Source organism: Notechis scutatus, chromosome 3 (assembly GCF_049901735.1).
Source record: "Notechis scutatus isolate UNSWTSFEM ecotype Mainland chromosome 3, rNotScu1.2, whole genome shotgun sequence".
NCBI classification, from domain to species: Eukaryota; Metazoa; Chordata; class Lepidosauria; order Squamata; family Elapidae; genus Notechis; species Notechis scutatus.
In genome coordinates this window covers 75,473,965-75,489,005 of record NC_142011.1, presented here as the reverse complement: position 1 = coordinate 75,489,005, position 15,041 = coordinate 75,473,965, and the positions used below count along the sequence as shown (strand labels likewise).

Here is a 15,041-nt window from a genome sequence, read left to right as displayed (position 1 = left end):
TAATTTTTCTAGACCTTTTTAATTTTAATCTGAATTATTATTTTAGAGTTACCTTTTGATACTCTTATATTCATTTACTCTTCTCTATTAATTAGTTTAGCATTAGTTGACATTTAATTTTGTCAACGTGAAACAATAACATATGATCTCTCTATTACAAATGAACTATCCTAGGTTTTAATTAGCAACAACTATGTGCTATTCTCATAAAACTACCACTGAAGTATACAACTGTTGATTTGCATCACTATATGTACAGCATCTTTATATCTACAGTAATAATATTAAAAACTATTAAATTTTAGTTTTGGTCTACTCTACAGCAATGAACACAAAATATACTATAAAACAAGTACATTCCAAGGGCAGAAACTTTGTTACACTATCTATCATGAAATGAAAATTCCAAATGATTGAAATTTAATGCATTGTCCTCCCCGTTTTATGTATATGTGAATCCTTAATGCTAATAACTAAGGTATGAAGGGTTACTTGCTAAGTTACATATACTTGGAACATTTTTGTGACTTCTTAGTAGCATTTAATTATACAATTATATAACTCAACAAATTGTTTGTTTGGAAGAAAAATGCAACGCACATATTATAAAGGTAATCTAAACATAACTTACTGAACCAATATGACAGAGTTTTTATCCTGATAAAGGATACTAAAATATCTAGTACTATTTAATGTCTAATCATCACATATGATTCCAGACACAATAATCATTCTCAGTATAAACATTAGTTTACAACATAATCATTTTGGTATATTTTATTCCATATTTTTAAAAAAGGAATTTTAGTACAAAACTTCAGTCTTGGGACAGTCTTTAAATTGAAAGTTGTTACTTTTTATAATTTAAAATAGTAATAATTTGCACAGATACTCCGAACACAAGTTTCATTTATAGTATTATGCAGGGGTGGGATTCAACCAGTGTTACTACCGGTTAGCTGTAACATTTTGTGCTTTGTGTGGATGTACAAAACACTTGAGCTGTGCTGTCCGGACAGCTGAAAAGCACTGCGCGCAAGTGTGCAGCATTTGGAAAGCAGCTTTTTCAACCTCAGCTGTGCTGCACAAAGCAGCTGAGGTTGAAAAAGCTGGAAATAAAGGTCAGGTAAGAGCCCGGGCAGGCGGGTGGGCCAAACAGCAGCAGACACAGAACCAGTTCAGTGTCTGCTGCTCTTCAGAGCTACCGGTTCTATAGAGCCAGGCAGTAGCATCCCACCCCTGGTATTATGTTTTGCTTCTTAATATCTGTATCCCAATAAAAAGCATGGTTATTTTTTGTTCAAAGAAAATGAGAAACATCTTACCTCATTTTTCTCAATGTCTGCATTCTCATGGTTTTAACGATAATTTATTGAATAAGCCATTATCAGTATAATCAACATAATTCACTAATGCAAAATTCAAATTACATTATGCTTTAGAGTAATATGTAAACCCAGCCTATGTAGCTCACTGGTAATTTTCAATTCAAGGAAAACTTATTTTGCTTTCCCAACATTGAATTTTAGATATTTGGCTCAGTAATATTGACGTTTTCTGTCTCTAATAATATTAAGTGCTGTATCTTATGTTAAGAGACATACAGTTAGTAACTATCAATTACCAGATTTATGTTTCTACTTATCTATCATATTTGGCATTCTGTTGAGAAGATAACAGCATTAGGAGTCTGATCCCAGGATAAAGATCTTTAAAAAAACATTTACCAGTTTAACATTACCCACAACATATCATGCAAAAGCATAACTCTAATAACATAAATTCACAAATACTATAAAAAAATCTGATGCCACTGAAAAAGCCAAAAGAATAAACTCCCACCCTCATACTGAAAACTACTGAAACCACAGGTGATTAGTAATTCAAGATCAGCTTGATTAACTTTATTTTTTGCTTCAGAAAAAAAAAATCTACTTCTGAGTGAAATTTGACCAACAGGGCTATTCTGCGAGAAGAATTTATGGAAGAGTCTGTGCTCTATGAAAATAAATATTGAACAGGTCGTGGATACAGCACCAGGAGTTGCAGTTGCAACTGGATAAAATTTAATTCCACTCCCTTCTTCCTGCAAGGATTTCCATAGTAGTTAAGTCCCTTCTGGAAATGAGCCATTTTATTGGCAAAAAGAAAGCACATCTATTAACTAGAAAAACTGCAGAAATATCAGATCAATAAAAGTAATTTGCCAACAACTTAAAATATTGTTACTTTTTAATATTTGCTTCCTGGATTCCGAGACATGGATAAGAAAAGAGACCACATATTATAACTAAGTGTTAAAAATATTTATTTACGCACACATACACATTAGTGCAACACTAATATTTAAAAAAAAAATTCATGAAGGCTTTGCCTTTGAAACTACAATTGAATACTACTGTCCTTATTCAAATTTGCATGGGTATTTTTTACATATGAAACATATTTTACCAAGATCATTAATCATACCTCATGAGCTTTTTTGGCCAGTTCCCTCTGAATTTTTCTTTTCTCTTTCGTATCTTGTTCAATTCTTCGCTGCCTCTCCTCTTCCATCCTTTTCTTTTCTTCTTCTTGCCTCTGCTTTTCCATTTCTGCAAACTTTCCTTTGACAGTTCCTATGAGCAAACAAAACAAAAGTAAATGCTTCCAATATACCTCTAGCTCTATTTTCTGATTCATGTAGGAAATATAAAATATTAATATTTTCTAATTTTCTGAACTACCCAAAAAGACATTTGAAGCAATAAAGCAATAATCCAGATTTCAAAGAAGAAATTATAATGCCTACAGTAAAAATTACACATGAATACATAAAATCTAGGAGCATTTTATGTATATTTTTCCTACAATGAAGTAGTTATCTAAACTCTATAGCTCAAATCTCACAATTAAGATTGGGCTATTGTGAATATGGGTTGGAGTAAAAACGCTGCCAAGATTTTGCAAAATAGGTGTGCTTAGGCTACCTTAACTAATTTTATTATTGAAAGGCATTTAAGAACTATGAAGTAATAGAGTTTCTACAGATACATAGATGCCGGCTTGTGGAGAGTAATTTTAAACATCAGCACTTTAAATTAGTTCTGAAACATGTAAACAACTAGTAGAGTTCAACTGAAGTAAAATACATTGTACAAATAGTCCTTGCTTACCAACTATTTCTTCAGCAACCATTTGAAGTTGCAATGGTGCTAAATGAGGGTACTTATGACCAATCACACCACCTGTGTAGTCACATGATTGCGATCTAGTGCTTGGCAACTGGCTTGCATTTATGACTGTTGCAGTGCTGCAAGATTATGTGATCACTATTTGCATCCTTCCCTGCCAGCTTCTTATAAGGACAATGGGGAAACCAGCAGTTGTCAAATTATACTACTTGTATCTTATATTTGTCAGCAGGGAAGTTGCAACCTTCTATGCCTGCTGTGGTAATCAAATCACTTGAAAAAACACCCTCAAGAATAAGGTGGCTCCAGACTGGTAGATTAGTTTGAAGCACTGAGACAGAAGCTAAGGGACTAAATTCTAATCCTGCTTTAGGCATGGAAGCCATCTGAATTACCTTGAGCCACCATTATCTTTTCATCCTAAAATGGGGCAGCATCAAGATAATTTGTCATAATATTATCTATCCATCCAAAATAGTATATTATATATATGTATATGTATCTATGTATATGGTATTCAGCTTTGTGTGGGTATTTTCCCACGTCATTTTTTATATATATATATATATATATATATATATATATATATATATATATATATATATATATATATATATATGTGTGTGTGTGTGTGTGTGTGTGTATGTGTGTGTATATGTGTGTGTGTGTGTGTATATATATATATATATATATATATATATATATATATATATATATATATTTTTTCTTAAGTTTTGCTGGTACTTACATGTATGGTGTTCGGCTTGGTTCGGGTATTTTCCCACGTCATTGTAGTTCTTTTAAAGTTGTAGCAACGTTTCAGCAGAATCTCATCTGCCATCATCAGGCTTCTGTATTGTGTCCGTCTGTGAGTCAGACTTTTACAGTAGTTTCAGATTTGAATTTGGGGCAGCCTATTGCTGTGCCAGAATGGTTTTTCTTCATCCTGATTGGTTGGGAGTCTTGGTCTGTGTTTATTGGTCTCGGAGTTTGCTGTGTTCTGCTTGATTGGTGTCTCTAATATCTTCTGTCTGTTTTTTGGCTCTTTTTGTATCTTGATTGGCTGGCAGCATTGTGTTGCTTTAATGGAGGCCTTTAGTGCAGCTTGGCTTCGGGTAAATGGACGGCTATCATTAGTTAGGAAGCTGGGTTTCATCTGGGTGCCTGGTTGGGGTGTGTTTGAGCTGGAGGTATCAGGGGGATCTGTTTGTGCCCAGGTGTTTGCCTGGCTTGTGGTGTGAGATTTTTTTTTTGTGAGTGCAGGCTTCCAAATGATTGACAGCCTGGTGGAATCATCTCTTCTGTTCATGCTTTCTGGTCTTTTTCAATCTCTATGGCTTCTCTGATGATTCTGTGATTAGGGTTTTCTATAGTGGCCAGGGTTTTGGTGCCATTGAAGTTGATGCTATGACCTGTGGCTTCCATGTGTTGGACTAGTGAGGAAGTGTGTTCCAGATTTTTGACTGCATTTTTGTGTTCATCCAGGCGGGTGCTTATTCTTCTATTGGTCTGTCCAATGTATGTGGCCGGGCATGATGCACAGGGGACTTCGTATATGCCTTGGTTTTCCAGGTCAATTTTATCTTTGGGGTTGCTAAGGATGGCTGCTATTTTTCTGTCTGTTTTGAAGGCAGTCCTGATGTGATGTCTGTGTAGTACCTTACTAATTTTGTCTGTAGTACCTCTTATGTAGGGCAGGACAGCTGTTCCACAGGTCTGTTCATCTTCTGGGTCTCTATTATGTTTCAGTGTGTTTTTGTGGATCAAGCTGGTGATTTTGCTTTTGTGGAAGCCGTTGGCTGTCAGTACTTTAGTCAGGGTGCATAGTTCAGTCTTAATGTGTGTCTTGTCTGCCAGGCGTTTGGTTCTGGTAATTAGTGTTTTAGCCACGGAGTTTATCTGTGCTGGGTGGTGGTGGGATTGGGCGTTGAGGTAGCGGTTGGTGTGGGTTTTCTTCTGGTATATGGTGTGTCCTAGTGTGCCATCTGTTTTTTTGTAGATTAGTACATCTAGGAATGGTAGCTGTTTGTTTGTTTCTGTTTCCATGGTGAACTTGATTTTGGGGTGTGCGCTGTTTAGGTGTGTTAGGAAATTGTTTAGGTTTTCTTGTCCATGGGGCCAAATCACGAATGTGTCATCGATGTATCTTAACCATAGTTTGGGTTTGAGGGTGGCATTGGCCAGGGCTCTGGATTCGAATTCTTCCATGAACAGGTTTGCAATGACAGGTGACAGTGGTGATCCCATGGGAGCTCCTTCTATTTGTTTGTATCTTTGTCCTTTGTATATGAAATATGTGTTGGTTAAGCAGTGTTCTGTTAGTTCCATGAGGTGTTTAGCTGGTTGGTATTTATTTTTGATGATTTCAAGGGTCTCTTTTATCGGGACTTGAGTGAATAGTGAAACCACGTCAAAACTTACAAGCAGATCTTCTTGCTCCACGTGTAGATCTTTGATCATTTCCAAGAAGTGGTATGAGTTTTTACATGAGAAGCTGCTGTTTCAGCATGGGGCTGTAGCTCTTTTGCTAGGTGTTTAGCTAGGTTTTGTAGTGGTGCTCCTCTGGAGCTGACTATGGGTCTGAGAGGTATGCCTTCTTTGTGTATTTTTGGGAGGCCGTATAGTTTGGGGCATCTGGAAGATTTCTCTCTGGGTATGATCATGTGTTGGATCTCTTTGCTTATGTGGCTGGTTATAATTTTCTTCTTGGTTAATTTTTCCAGATATGTGGTTGGGTCAGTGTTTATGGGTTTGTATGTGGAGTCTTGGAGTAGGTCTGTCAATTTTGTTTCGTAGTCTTTTCTGTCCATTACTACAGTGGCATTCCCTTTGTCTGCTGGGAGGATGATTATGCTGCTATCTCTTTTCAGGGTTTGTAGTGCTTTGATTTCATTTTCTGTAAGTTGCTTTTTGGTGGTTTGCTTGTGCATAAGATGTTGGTAACTTGGTGTCTTATTTTATCAGCTTCATCTGTATTTAATTTAGTTAGGCTGGATTCTACTGCACATATGATGGATTCTGTGGGGATTTTTTGGGGTGCTATAGCATAATTGAATCCTTTGGTTAGGACATCTGTTTCTGTTTTGGTGAGTTCTCTGTTGGAAACGTTGTGCACTAATTGTTTCAGGTGTTGTTGTGAGTTGTTGGGGGTTTTCTTGTCATGTTCTAATTTCTTTAATTTTTTCAATAATTTTTCCTGTTTGTAAATACCTTCAGAATCAGCTCTCCAAGTTGTAAGTTGTTTTATCTTGTCCCAAAGTAGAGGGTGGATTTTGCTGCTCAGTTCCAGGTGTAGTGCTAGCAAATCTTTTAAAGAAATTAGAACATGACAAGAAAACCCCCAACAACTCACAACAACACCTGAAACAATTAGTGCACAACGTTTCCAACAGAGAACTCACCAAAACAGAAACAGATGTCCTAACCAAAGGATTCAATTATGCTATAGCACCCCAAAAAATCCCCACAGAATCCATCATATGTGCAGTAGAATCCAGCCTAACTAAATTAAATACAGATGAAGCTGATAAAATAAGACACCAAGTTACCAACATCTTATGCACAAGCAAACCACCAAAAAGCAACTTACAGAAAAATGAAATCAAAGCACTACAAACCCTGAAAAGAGATAGCAGCATAATCATCCTCCCAGCAGACAAAGGGAATGCCACTGTAGTAATGGACAGAAAAGACTACGAAACAAAATTGACAGACCTACTCCAAGACTCCACATACAAACCCATAAACACTGACCCAACCACATATCTGGAAAAATTAACCAAGAAGAAAATTATAACCAGCCACATAAGCAAAGAGATCCAACACATGATCATACCCAGAGAGAAATCTTCCAGATGCCCCAAACTATACGGCCTCCCAAAAATACACAAAGAAGGCATACCTCTCAGACCCATAGTCAGCTCCAGAGGAGCACCACTACAAAACCTAGCTAAACACCTAGCAAAAGAGCTACAGCCCCATGCTGAAACAGCAGCTTCTCATGTAAAAACTCATACCACTTCTTGGAAATGATCAAAGATCTACACGTGGAGCAAGAAGATCTGCTTGTAAGTTTTGACGTGGTTTCACTATTCACTCAAGTCCCGATAAAAGAGACCCTTGAAATCATCAAAAATAAATACCAACCAGCTAAACACCTCATGGAACTAACAGAACACTGCTTAACCAACACATATTTCATATACAAAGGACAAAGATACAAACAAATAGAAGGAGCTCCCATGGGATCACCACTGTCACCTGTCATTGCAAACCTGTTCATGGAAGAATTCGAATCCAGAGCCCTGGCCAATGCCACCCTCAAACCCAAACTATGGTTAAGATACATCAATGACACATTCGTGATTTGGCCCCATGGACAAGAAAACCTAAACAATTTCCTAACACACCTAAACAGCGCACACCCCAAAATCAAGTTCACCATGGAAACAGAAACAAACAAACAACTACCATTCCTAGATGTACTAATCTACAAAAAACAGATGGCACACTAGGACACACCATATACCAGAAGAAAACCCACACCAACCGCTACCTCAACGCCCAATCCCACCACCACCCAGCACAGATAAACTCCGTGGCTAAAACACTAATTACCAGAACCAAACGCCTGGCAGACAAGACACACATTAAGACTGAACTATGCACCCTGACTAAAGTACTGACAGCCAACGGCTTCCACAAAAGCAAAATCACCAGCTTGATCCACAAAAACACACTGAAACATAATAGAGACCCAGAAGATGAACAGACCTGTGGAACAGCTGTCCTGCCCTACATAAGAGGTACTACAGACAAAATTAGTAAGGTACTACACAGACATCACATCAGGACTGCCTTCAAAACAGACAGAAAAATAGCAGCCATCCTTAGCAACCCCAAAGATAAAATTGACCTGGAAAACCAAGGCATATACGAAGTCCCCTGTGCATCATGCCCGCCACATACATTGGACAGACCAATAGAAGAATAAGCACCCGCCTGGATGAACACAAAAATGCAGTCAAAAATCTGGAACACACTTCCTCACTAGTCCAACACATGGAAGCCACAGGTCATAGCATCAACTTCAATGGCACCAAAACCCTGGCCACTATAGAAAACCCTAATCACAGAATCATCAGAGAAGCCATAGAGATTGAAAAAGACCAGAAAGCATGAACAGAAGAGATGATTCCACCAGGCTGTCAATCATTTGGAAGCCTGCACTCACAAACAAAAAATCTCCACACCACAAGCCAGGCAAACACCTGGGCACAAACAGATCCCCCTGATACCTCCAGCTCAAACACACCCCAACCAGGCACCCAGATGAAACCCAGCTTCCTAACTAATGATAGCCGTCCATTTACCCGAAGCCAAGCTGCACTAAAGGCCTCCATTAAAGCAACACAATGCTGCCAGCCAATCAAGATACAAAAAGAGCCAAAAACAGACAGAAGATATTAGAGACACCAATCAAGCAGAACACAGCAAACTCCGAGACCAATAAACACAGACCAAGACTCCCAACCAATCAGGATGAAGAAAAAACCATTCTGGCACAGCAATAGGCTGCCCCAAATTCAAATCTGAAACTACTGTAAAAGTCTGACTCACAGACGGACACAATACAGAAGCCTGATGATGGCAGATGAGATTCTGCTGAAACGTTGCTACAACTTTAAAAGAACTACAATGACGTGGGAAAATACCCGAACCAAGCCGAACACCATACATATATATATATATATATATATATATACATACATACATATATATATATACATACATACATACACACATACATACATACACACACGCGCACACACAACTTTAAAAGCACAACTATAACGACGTGGGAAAATATCCGAACAAAGCTGAATACCATACATACATATAGATTTTCACGGGTACAGGTATGTAGGTCTAGGTGTGTTCAGGTCTTTTCCCGTGTAAGTGAAATGTTTTAGACAATGTACAGTATGATACTAAAGCACTGATAATGGAGGTCAAGACGTTTATAAAATTTCCCTTACCTATCAGTTTTGGAACATAAGCTTTCTCTACTTTAGAAGAGTTTTCTTCTTCATCATCAGAAGCAAGAAGTTCTTTCATCTGAATAATGGATCAAAAATATTAATGTGGACAGTCTTAAAAACTCTGGTAAGTTTTTATATAAGTTTCAAATATATTTTCTATACCAGCATTGTAGTGTAACTGAAATCAAACCAAGAGAAACAAATAATAACAAAGGAAATGACCTCCTGCTTTCGCCTGTTCCATTCTTTCTCTCTAATATATTGTTCTCTTCTTCTTTGCTTTTCTTCTTTTGTTCGTCTCTGATTTTTTTCTTCCCTTGTTTTCTGCATGGCTTCAAATTTATCCTTTACATCACCTTTTCGAAGTTTGGGGACATAGCACTTTTGTACAGGTTTAGATGAAGAAAGCAGAATCTTAGTGAAGATGTAGAAAAAGCAAAGATCAGGAAAGGATGATAGAAGCAAATGAAGATACATTGCACAGTGTGTTAGATACATAGATGCATGCTGTATCTAGCACTTCCATTTTTATGAAAGCAATATTATGTAAATGAAAGAGAAGCAGAAATAGTGGGCAAAATAAATTAAAGATGTCAGATGAAAAAAATGTATAAATTTGCCTAAAGTAGGTTTACCAACATTGTTTGTTTCATTTCTCCATAGAGTTCTACAAACCATGCTTTGCTTCCACCATTCTCTACATTGTTTCATATGTTGCTTTTGATGTTTTAAAGTTCTTACTTCTTTTAGAGAATGCCATCCAACTTTCACCAAACATTCATTCCTTAAACAGATCTCACACTATCTGCCAAACTCTTAGCATTTCTACATTTTCGTCCATTTTCCAAATATTCTCACCTTACCATTTATGTATAACTTACAATTTACTCATTCAATTTTCCTTATCAAATCCAAATGTCTTAAGTATTCGATGATTATTAGATCAGTTCTCTTTGTTGCATCATATAGTCTAATATTCACTGCAAATCATTCAAATTCACAGCCAACAACAAAAGATTGACTTCATACTGTGGTATACACACATTCAAGGTCCCAGCCAACACACTTTTAAAGTTATGACAAGCATTTCTTGTACATTTATCTATAAATACATTAAATCCAGGCAAGGTACACTTATCTATCTTCAACTCAGTAACGAGCTATTTATTATCATCCACTTATTCTCATACATGTTTTACTTCCACATTTAGCAACTAGCCTTTAGTTTCATATTTTGCAAACTATTTCACAACTCCAGCATCTTTACTTGTATATTTTCTCTAAATCAAAAAAATACCTTTGAACATAGCATTCAGGCTTGTTCACACTAATACACTATAGATTAGGAACTGAATTAAAATTAAATTAATATTTTGTGAACAAATTTTATTCTATTAAGGCATTCATTTTTTGAAAAAAGAACATCCTGCTAGTTAAAAACATTTTAATTTTAATAAATCTGTTTGCACAAACATGACATTATCTCCCAGTATTGCCTAGTGAATTGTAATTTAAGCTTCTTTACATTATTTTGAGATTACAGAGAAACTGCAAAATTCCTTATAAGTAATTTCTTTTTGGATCTCATACGTACTTCTGTCTTCTGTGCGATGTCAGTCATGATTCCTTTCTGCAATCCAGTAAGAAATGTCTGCAAAAATGTCCGTCTTCCGTTTTACCTAGAGAAGACAAACAATATATATATACTTAAAAGTCTTCTAACATTTAAAGAATGGAACAATCAGAAGTCAAGCTAGAATGCAGTGTCCTGCAGATACAATAAATATAACATGGACTTGAGTTGGGCAAGCAAGACCTTCCTGTACCATTCCTCTCATGAAACTGCTTAGTAGAAAAATATTTTTCCTCATTTGTTTACAAAATCTGACTCTACATAGTTTACAGAAAGCTGAATGAAATCTTAAGCACAGGAAAGGCAAACCCACAACTCCAAAAGCAGCATCCAGTGAACAACTATCTTGGTGCTCATCAATTAAAAGCTCTGTGGAAGAGGAGAGAAACTTAAACCTTTATTTATATTTGTCTCCCATCTTTATTATTTTTACAAATAAATCAAAGCAGTAACATATTCAACACACCTTTCCTCTCTTATTTACCACAACAATCCTGTGAGATGGGTTGAGCTGAGAGCAGTCACTGTCCCACAGTCACCCAGCTGGCTCTCATGGCTAAAGCAGGACTTGAACTCACCATCTTCTATTTTCTATTCTACTATGCTTATAATTTCCCTTCCTTGATTTAATTAACTTTTTTATGCATAAAGTGTTACTTGTTAAACCTGTTTTAAGTTTTCTGGATGGGATGATAAAGACAAAATGTGAAGTCTTCCTTGAGCCAAACTCTATTCCTAGTGACTACATGTATATACTGTGGAGATATGTTACTCATAATACAGAATTAGTTTGCCATTAAATACTTCTGGATTTGTTTTTTACTTTCAGGTTTACTACAGAGCTGTTAATTCTCCACTGTCACCCATACAAATACTAAAAAATCTACATAGTTTTTGAGATCAGCCACGGTCTGAACCAGGGGTGGGATTCAACCGATGTTACTACCAGTTCGGTGAGAGTGCGTTTTGCATGTGTGTACAGCATTTGCAAAAAACCATTAGCTGTGCTGCCCAGACAGCTGATAAGCGCTGCACACGGTGCACAGCGTTTGAAAATCCTCTTCTTTCCTGCTTTTCCTGCGCTGCGCAAAGCAGCTGAGGTTGAAAAAGCAGGAAATAAAGGACAGCCAAGAGCCCAGGCAGGTGGGTGGGCCAAACAGATGACCAAAAGGTCATTGCAGCAAACCGGTTCAGTGTTTGCTGCTCTTCAGAGCTATCGGTTTATAGAACTGGGCCAAACAGGTAGCATCCCACCTGTGGTCTGAACAATATTCCTTCTGAACTCACAGATTTGCAATTTGTTGCTAGTCCTACATCCATCCCTACTGGTAGCTTGAATCTGGCTAGAATCACATTTTGCATGCTCCATTTTAGACCGTAAATGTCTTTTTCTTTTTTTTTAAGTGAAAATGTTATCTCTTCAAACAAGATGAGGTCAAGAAATAAGTGCATCAGGAATTCCAGAAATGTTTATTGTAGCCTAGAATAACAGAACCTTAAAACCTTGGTAGATTTTTTTTCTCTTCTTTAACTTATACTAAGCAAGTACAAGGCGGGAATATTTTGAGCTTCTTTCTCATGGTTTCCATTTTCAGAACTGAGCAATCTTTCCTGAAACTCCTGTCTTAAAAGTTCCCTTTCCAAGGCCAAATTTACATTCCTTCCCACTTGTACAGTTATTCAAACAGTTGCCATTTGGCAGAACTGGCCATTTCCAGTAGTCATTGCCATGTTAGACTATTGCAATATGAAGTACATAATAGATTAAATAAAATATCCAATTAAATCAAGTGCAAATAACTAAAGTCAGTCAGCTTGCAATTGTAAAAAAAAAAACATTTTTTTCTACACATGTGATCATCATGTCTTGAGCACCTTATATTTTGAATCTATTTTTTTTAATTAGAAGTTTGTATTTATTCATAATAAACTTCAAGATATTATTTTTAGCCCACTATCTATCTAATCCTGCCAAGATTATTTGGAATTTATATCTGCCTTCTGCCCCATCCAGTTTTGAGTCATCTGCTAATGAGATAACCATTCCTTCAATCAAGTAATTAATCTATATTAATATATGATTGAGGATCAAATCCTGTAGCAATTTAATACATCATTCCATCCTGATGAGGAATTTCTAAGTAGTTGATCCACCTCAAAGTCATATAATCTAACCTATATTTAAATGTTTTTTTAATCAGAACGTCATATATTACTTAATTAAATGCTTTGTTGAACGCAAGATATATTATGTCTGCAGCATTCCAATAATCTATTAAGAACTTCAAAAAAATAAATCTGACAAGACTTATTTTTGTCATATCCATGCCAACTTCTAGTAATCACTGCACTGCTTTCAAACTGCTTGCTGACTGATCACTTTATGATTTGCTGTCGGTTGCTCTGAGGGATTCATGTTAGCTTGACCAGCATGTACTGCCTTGGAGTCTCCTTCTCACAGTTTTTGAGCATAAGAATATTTGCTTTCCTCCCATCATTTAGAATTTCTCAGGGAATTCCTTTTCCATAGGTTTCTATTCTTTTTCTCCTCCTATAATGAACGTTCAAACTAATTTATTTTGTATACTTCTAAGAACCACTTTATAAATAAATGGAAGCCATGGACTTTATGAGCTAGTATTTTTTCTGATCTTGAAACTGTTTCATAGACTTTGATTTAGATATTCTTTCACTTATACCTGTGTTGCACATCCTTATCCTAATGTCTTGTTTTTAGTCATTTCCAGTCCATATCATATCTCTTTTTCAGAGCTCCAGTGGATCATTAAATCAAAGTGCTGAAATCAATGAATCATAGAATTTTACTGCTTGCCCATCTGCTTCCAAATAGAAGTGCTGATCTTTAAAATTCTTAGTGGCCTGGAATCCATCTATATATTACAGGTAGTCCTCGATTTACAACAGTTCATTTAGTGACTATTCAAAGTTACAATGGCACTGAATAAAGTGACATGACCATTTTTCACAATTACAACCTTTGCAGCATCCCCATGGTCAGGTGATACAAATTTAGATGCTTGGCACCGGGTTCATATTTATGACAGTTGCAGTGTCCTGGGATCATGTTTTGAGATTTGACAAGCAAAGTCAATGGGGAAGCCAGACTCACTTAACAACCAAGCTACTAACTTAACAACTTCAGTGATTCATTTAACATCTGTGGCAAGAAATGTCATAAAATGGGGCAAAATTCACTTAACATACATCTTACTTAATAACAGAAATTTGGGGCTCAATTGTCATAAGTCGAGGACTACCTCGACTTACCTTACTAAGTTTATTTGTTATATCTGTTTCTACTCTCAAGTTAGCCCAAGTGATGCAATGTACCGCAACAATTTTTTAATCAAGCTATCTAAATACCTGCTATCTTAAAGAATGCATAAAAATTCCATTATTCAACTGGAATTGAAATTTCCAGAATGTTCCGGTGAGTTTTATTTGCAAAGTTGTGGTCATCACAGCATCTCCACAGTCAGATAATCATGATTTCTGATGCTCCTTCCCAGTTTTTCACAAATAAAGTTAATGGGGAAGCTGGCAAGAAGTCAAAATTGTTCCTGCTCCCACTGCTTTTTTGTCCACTTGTGTAATAGCAATACAATTAAGTAATATTTAATGTTTATTCTGGTGACCTTACACTGCATTACCTTTCTCTTAAAGGATGGCCCAATGGCTCACAGGGTTATTTGTTTAGTAAAACTTCAAAAGGTTAAGGAGTTAAGAGTTTATTACTGCCTCTATAATTTCAGTAAGATTATTTCAAGAAAAACTTTTGGAGCCAACAGATGTTTGAGGGCTTGTAGACCTGGTAAACAATCTGCAGGGCACATACTAACAAAATTCTGCCATCATTTAGTAGCAAATGCCAGAAGACAATGAGAAACTAAAGGAAATAACAGTAATTATATTAAGCATCCAATATGTTTAATGTACCTTAAAAACTAAGTCTTACCATGAAGGAGAGGATAACAAACTAAAAACTCTGTTCCAATCCATGGCTAATGTGACCCACAGCAACCTCTTCAAACAAAAAAAAAAATGTAGCTTCAGGTTCAAAACCACCACCCATCCTTACATTTTTGGTACAGATACTTAATAAAATAGAGCTTTTCTGTTAATTCTCAATCATAGCACTTGACTTTCAAAAGAAAATACCTGCTCCTGGCTTGG

The 15,041-nt window shown here is 36.4% G+C and overlaps 1 protein-coding gene across 8 annotated transcripts in view; it reads right to left on the bottom strand.

Moving 5' to 3' along the window:
• NEXN (nexilin F-actin binding protein) overlaps window positions 1-15,041 on the bottom strand; it is a 37,125-nt gene that overhangs the window by 14,441 nt on the left and 7,643 nt on the right. For 5 of the 8 annotated variants that reach the window (XM_087960511.1, XM_087960509.1, XM_087960512.1 and 2 more), the window contains exons 2-5: window positions 10,809-10,893; window positions 9,437-9,628; window positions 9,212-9,290; window positions 2,470-2,618 (exon numbers count right to left, since the gene is read on the bottom strand). In XM_087960511.1, coding sequence (XP_087816637.1) covers window positions 2,470-2,618; window positions 9,212-9,290; window positions 9,437-9,628; window positions 10,809-10,835 — 447 coding nt within the window. In that variant the 5' untranslated portion in view covers window positions 10,836-10,893. The remainder of the gene's footprint in view (window positions 1-2,469; window positions 2,619-9,211; window positions 9,291-9,436; window positions 9,629-10,808; window positions 10,894-15,041) is intronic. The other 3 variants (XM_087960513.1, XM_087960516.1, XM_087960514.1) reach the window with 1 other exon arrangement.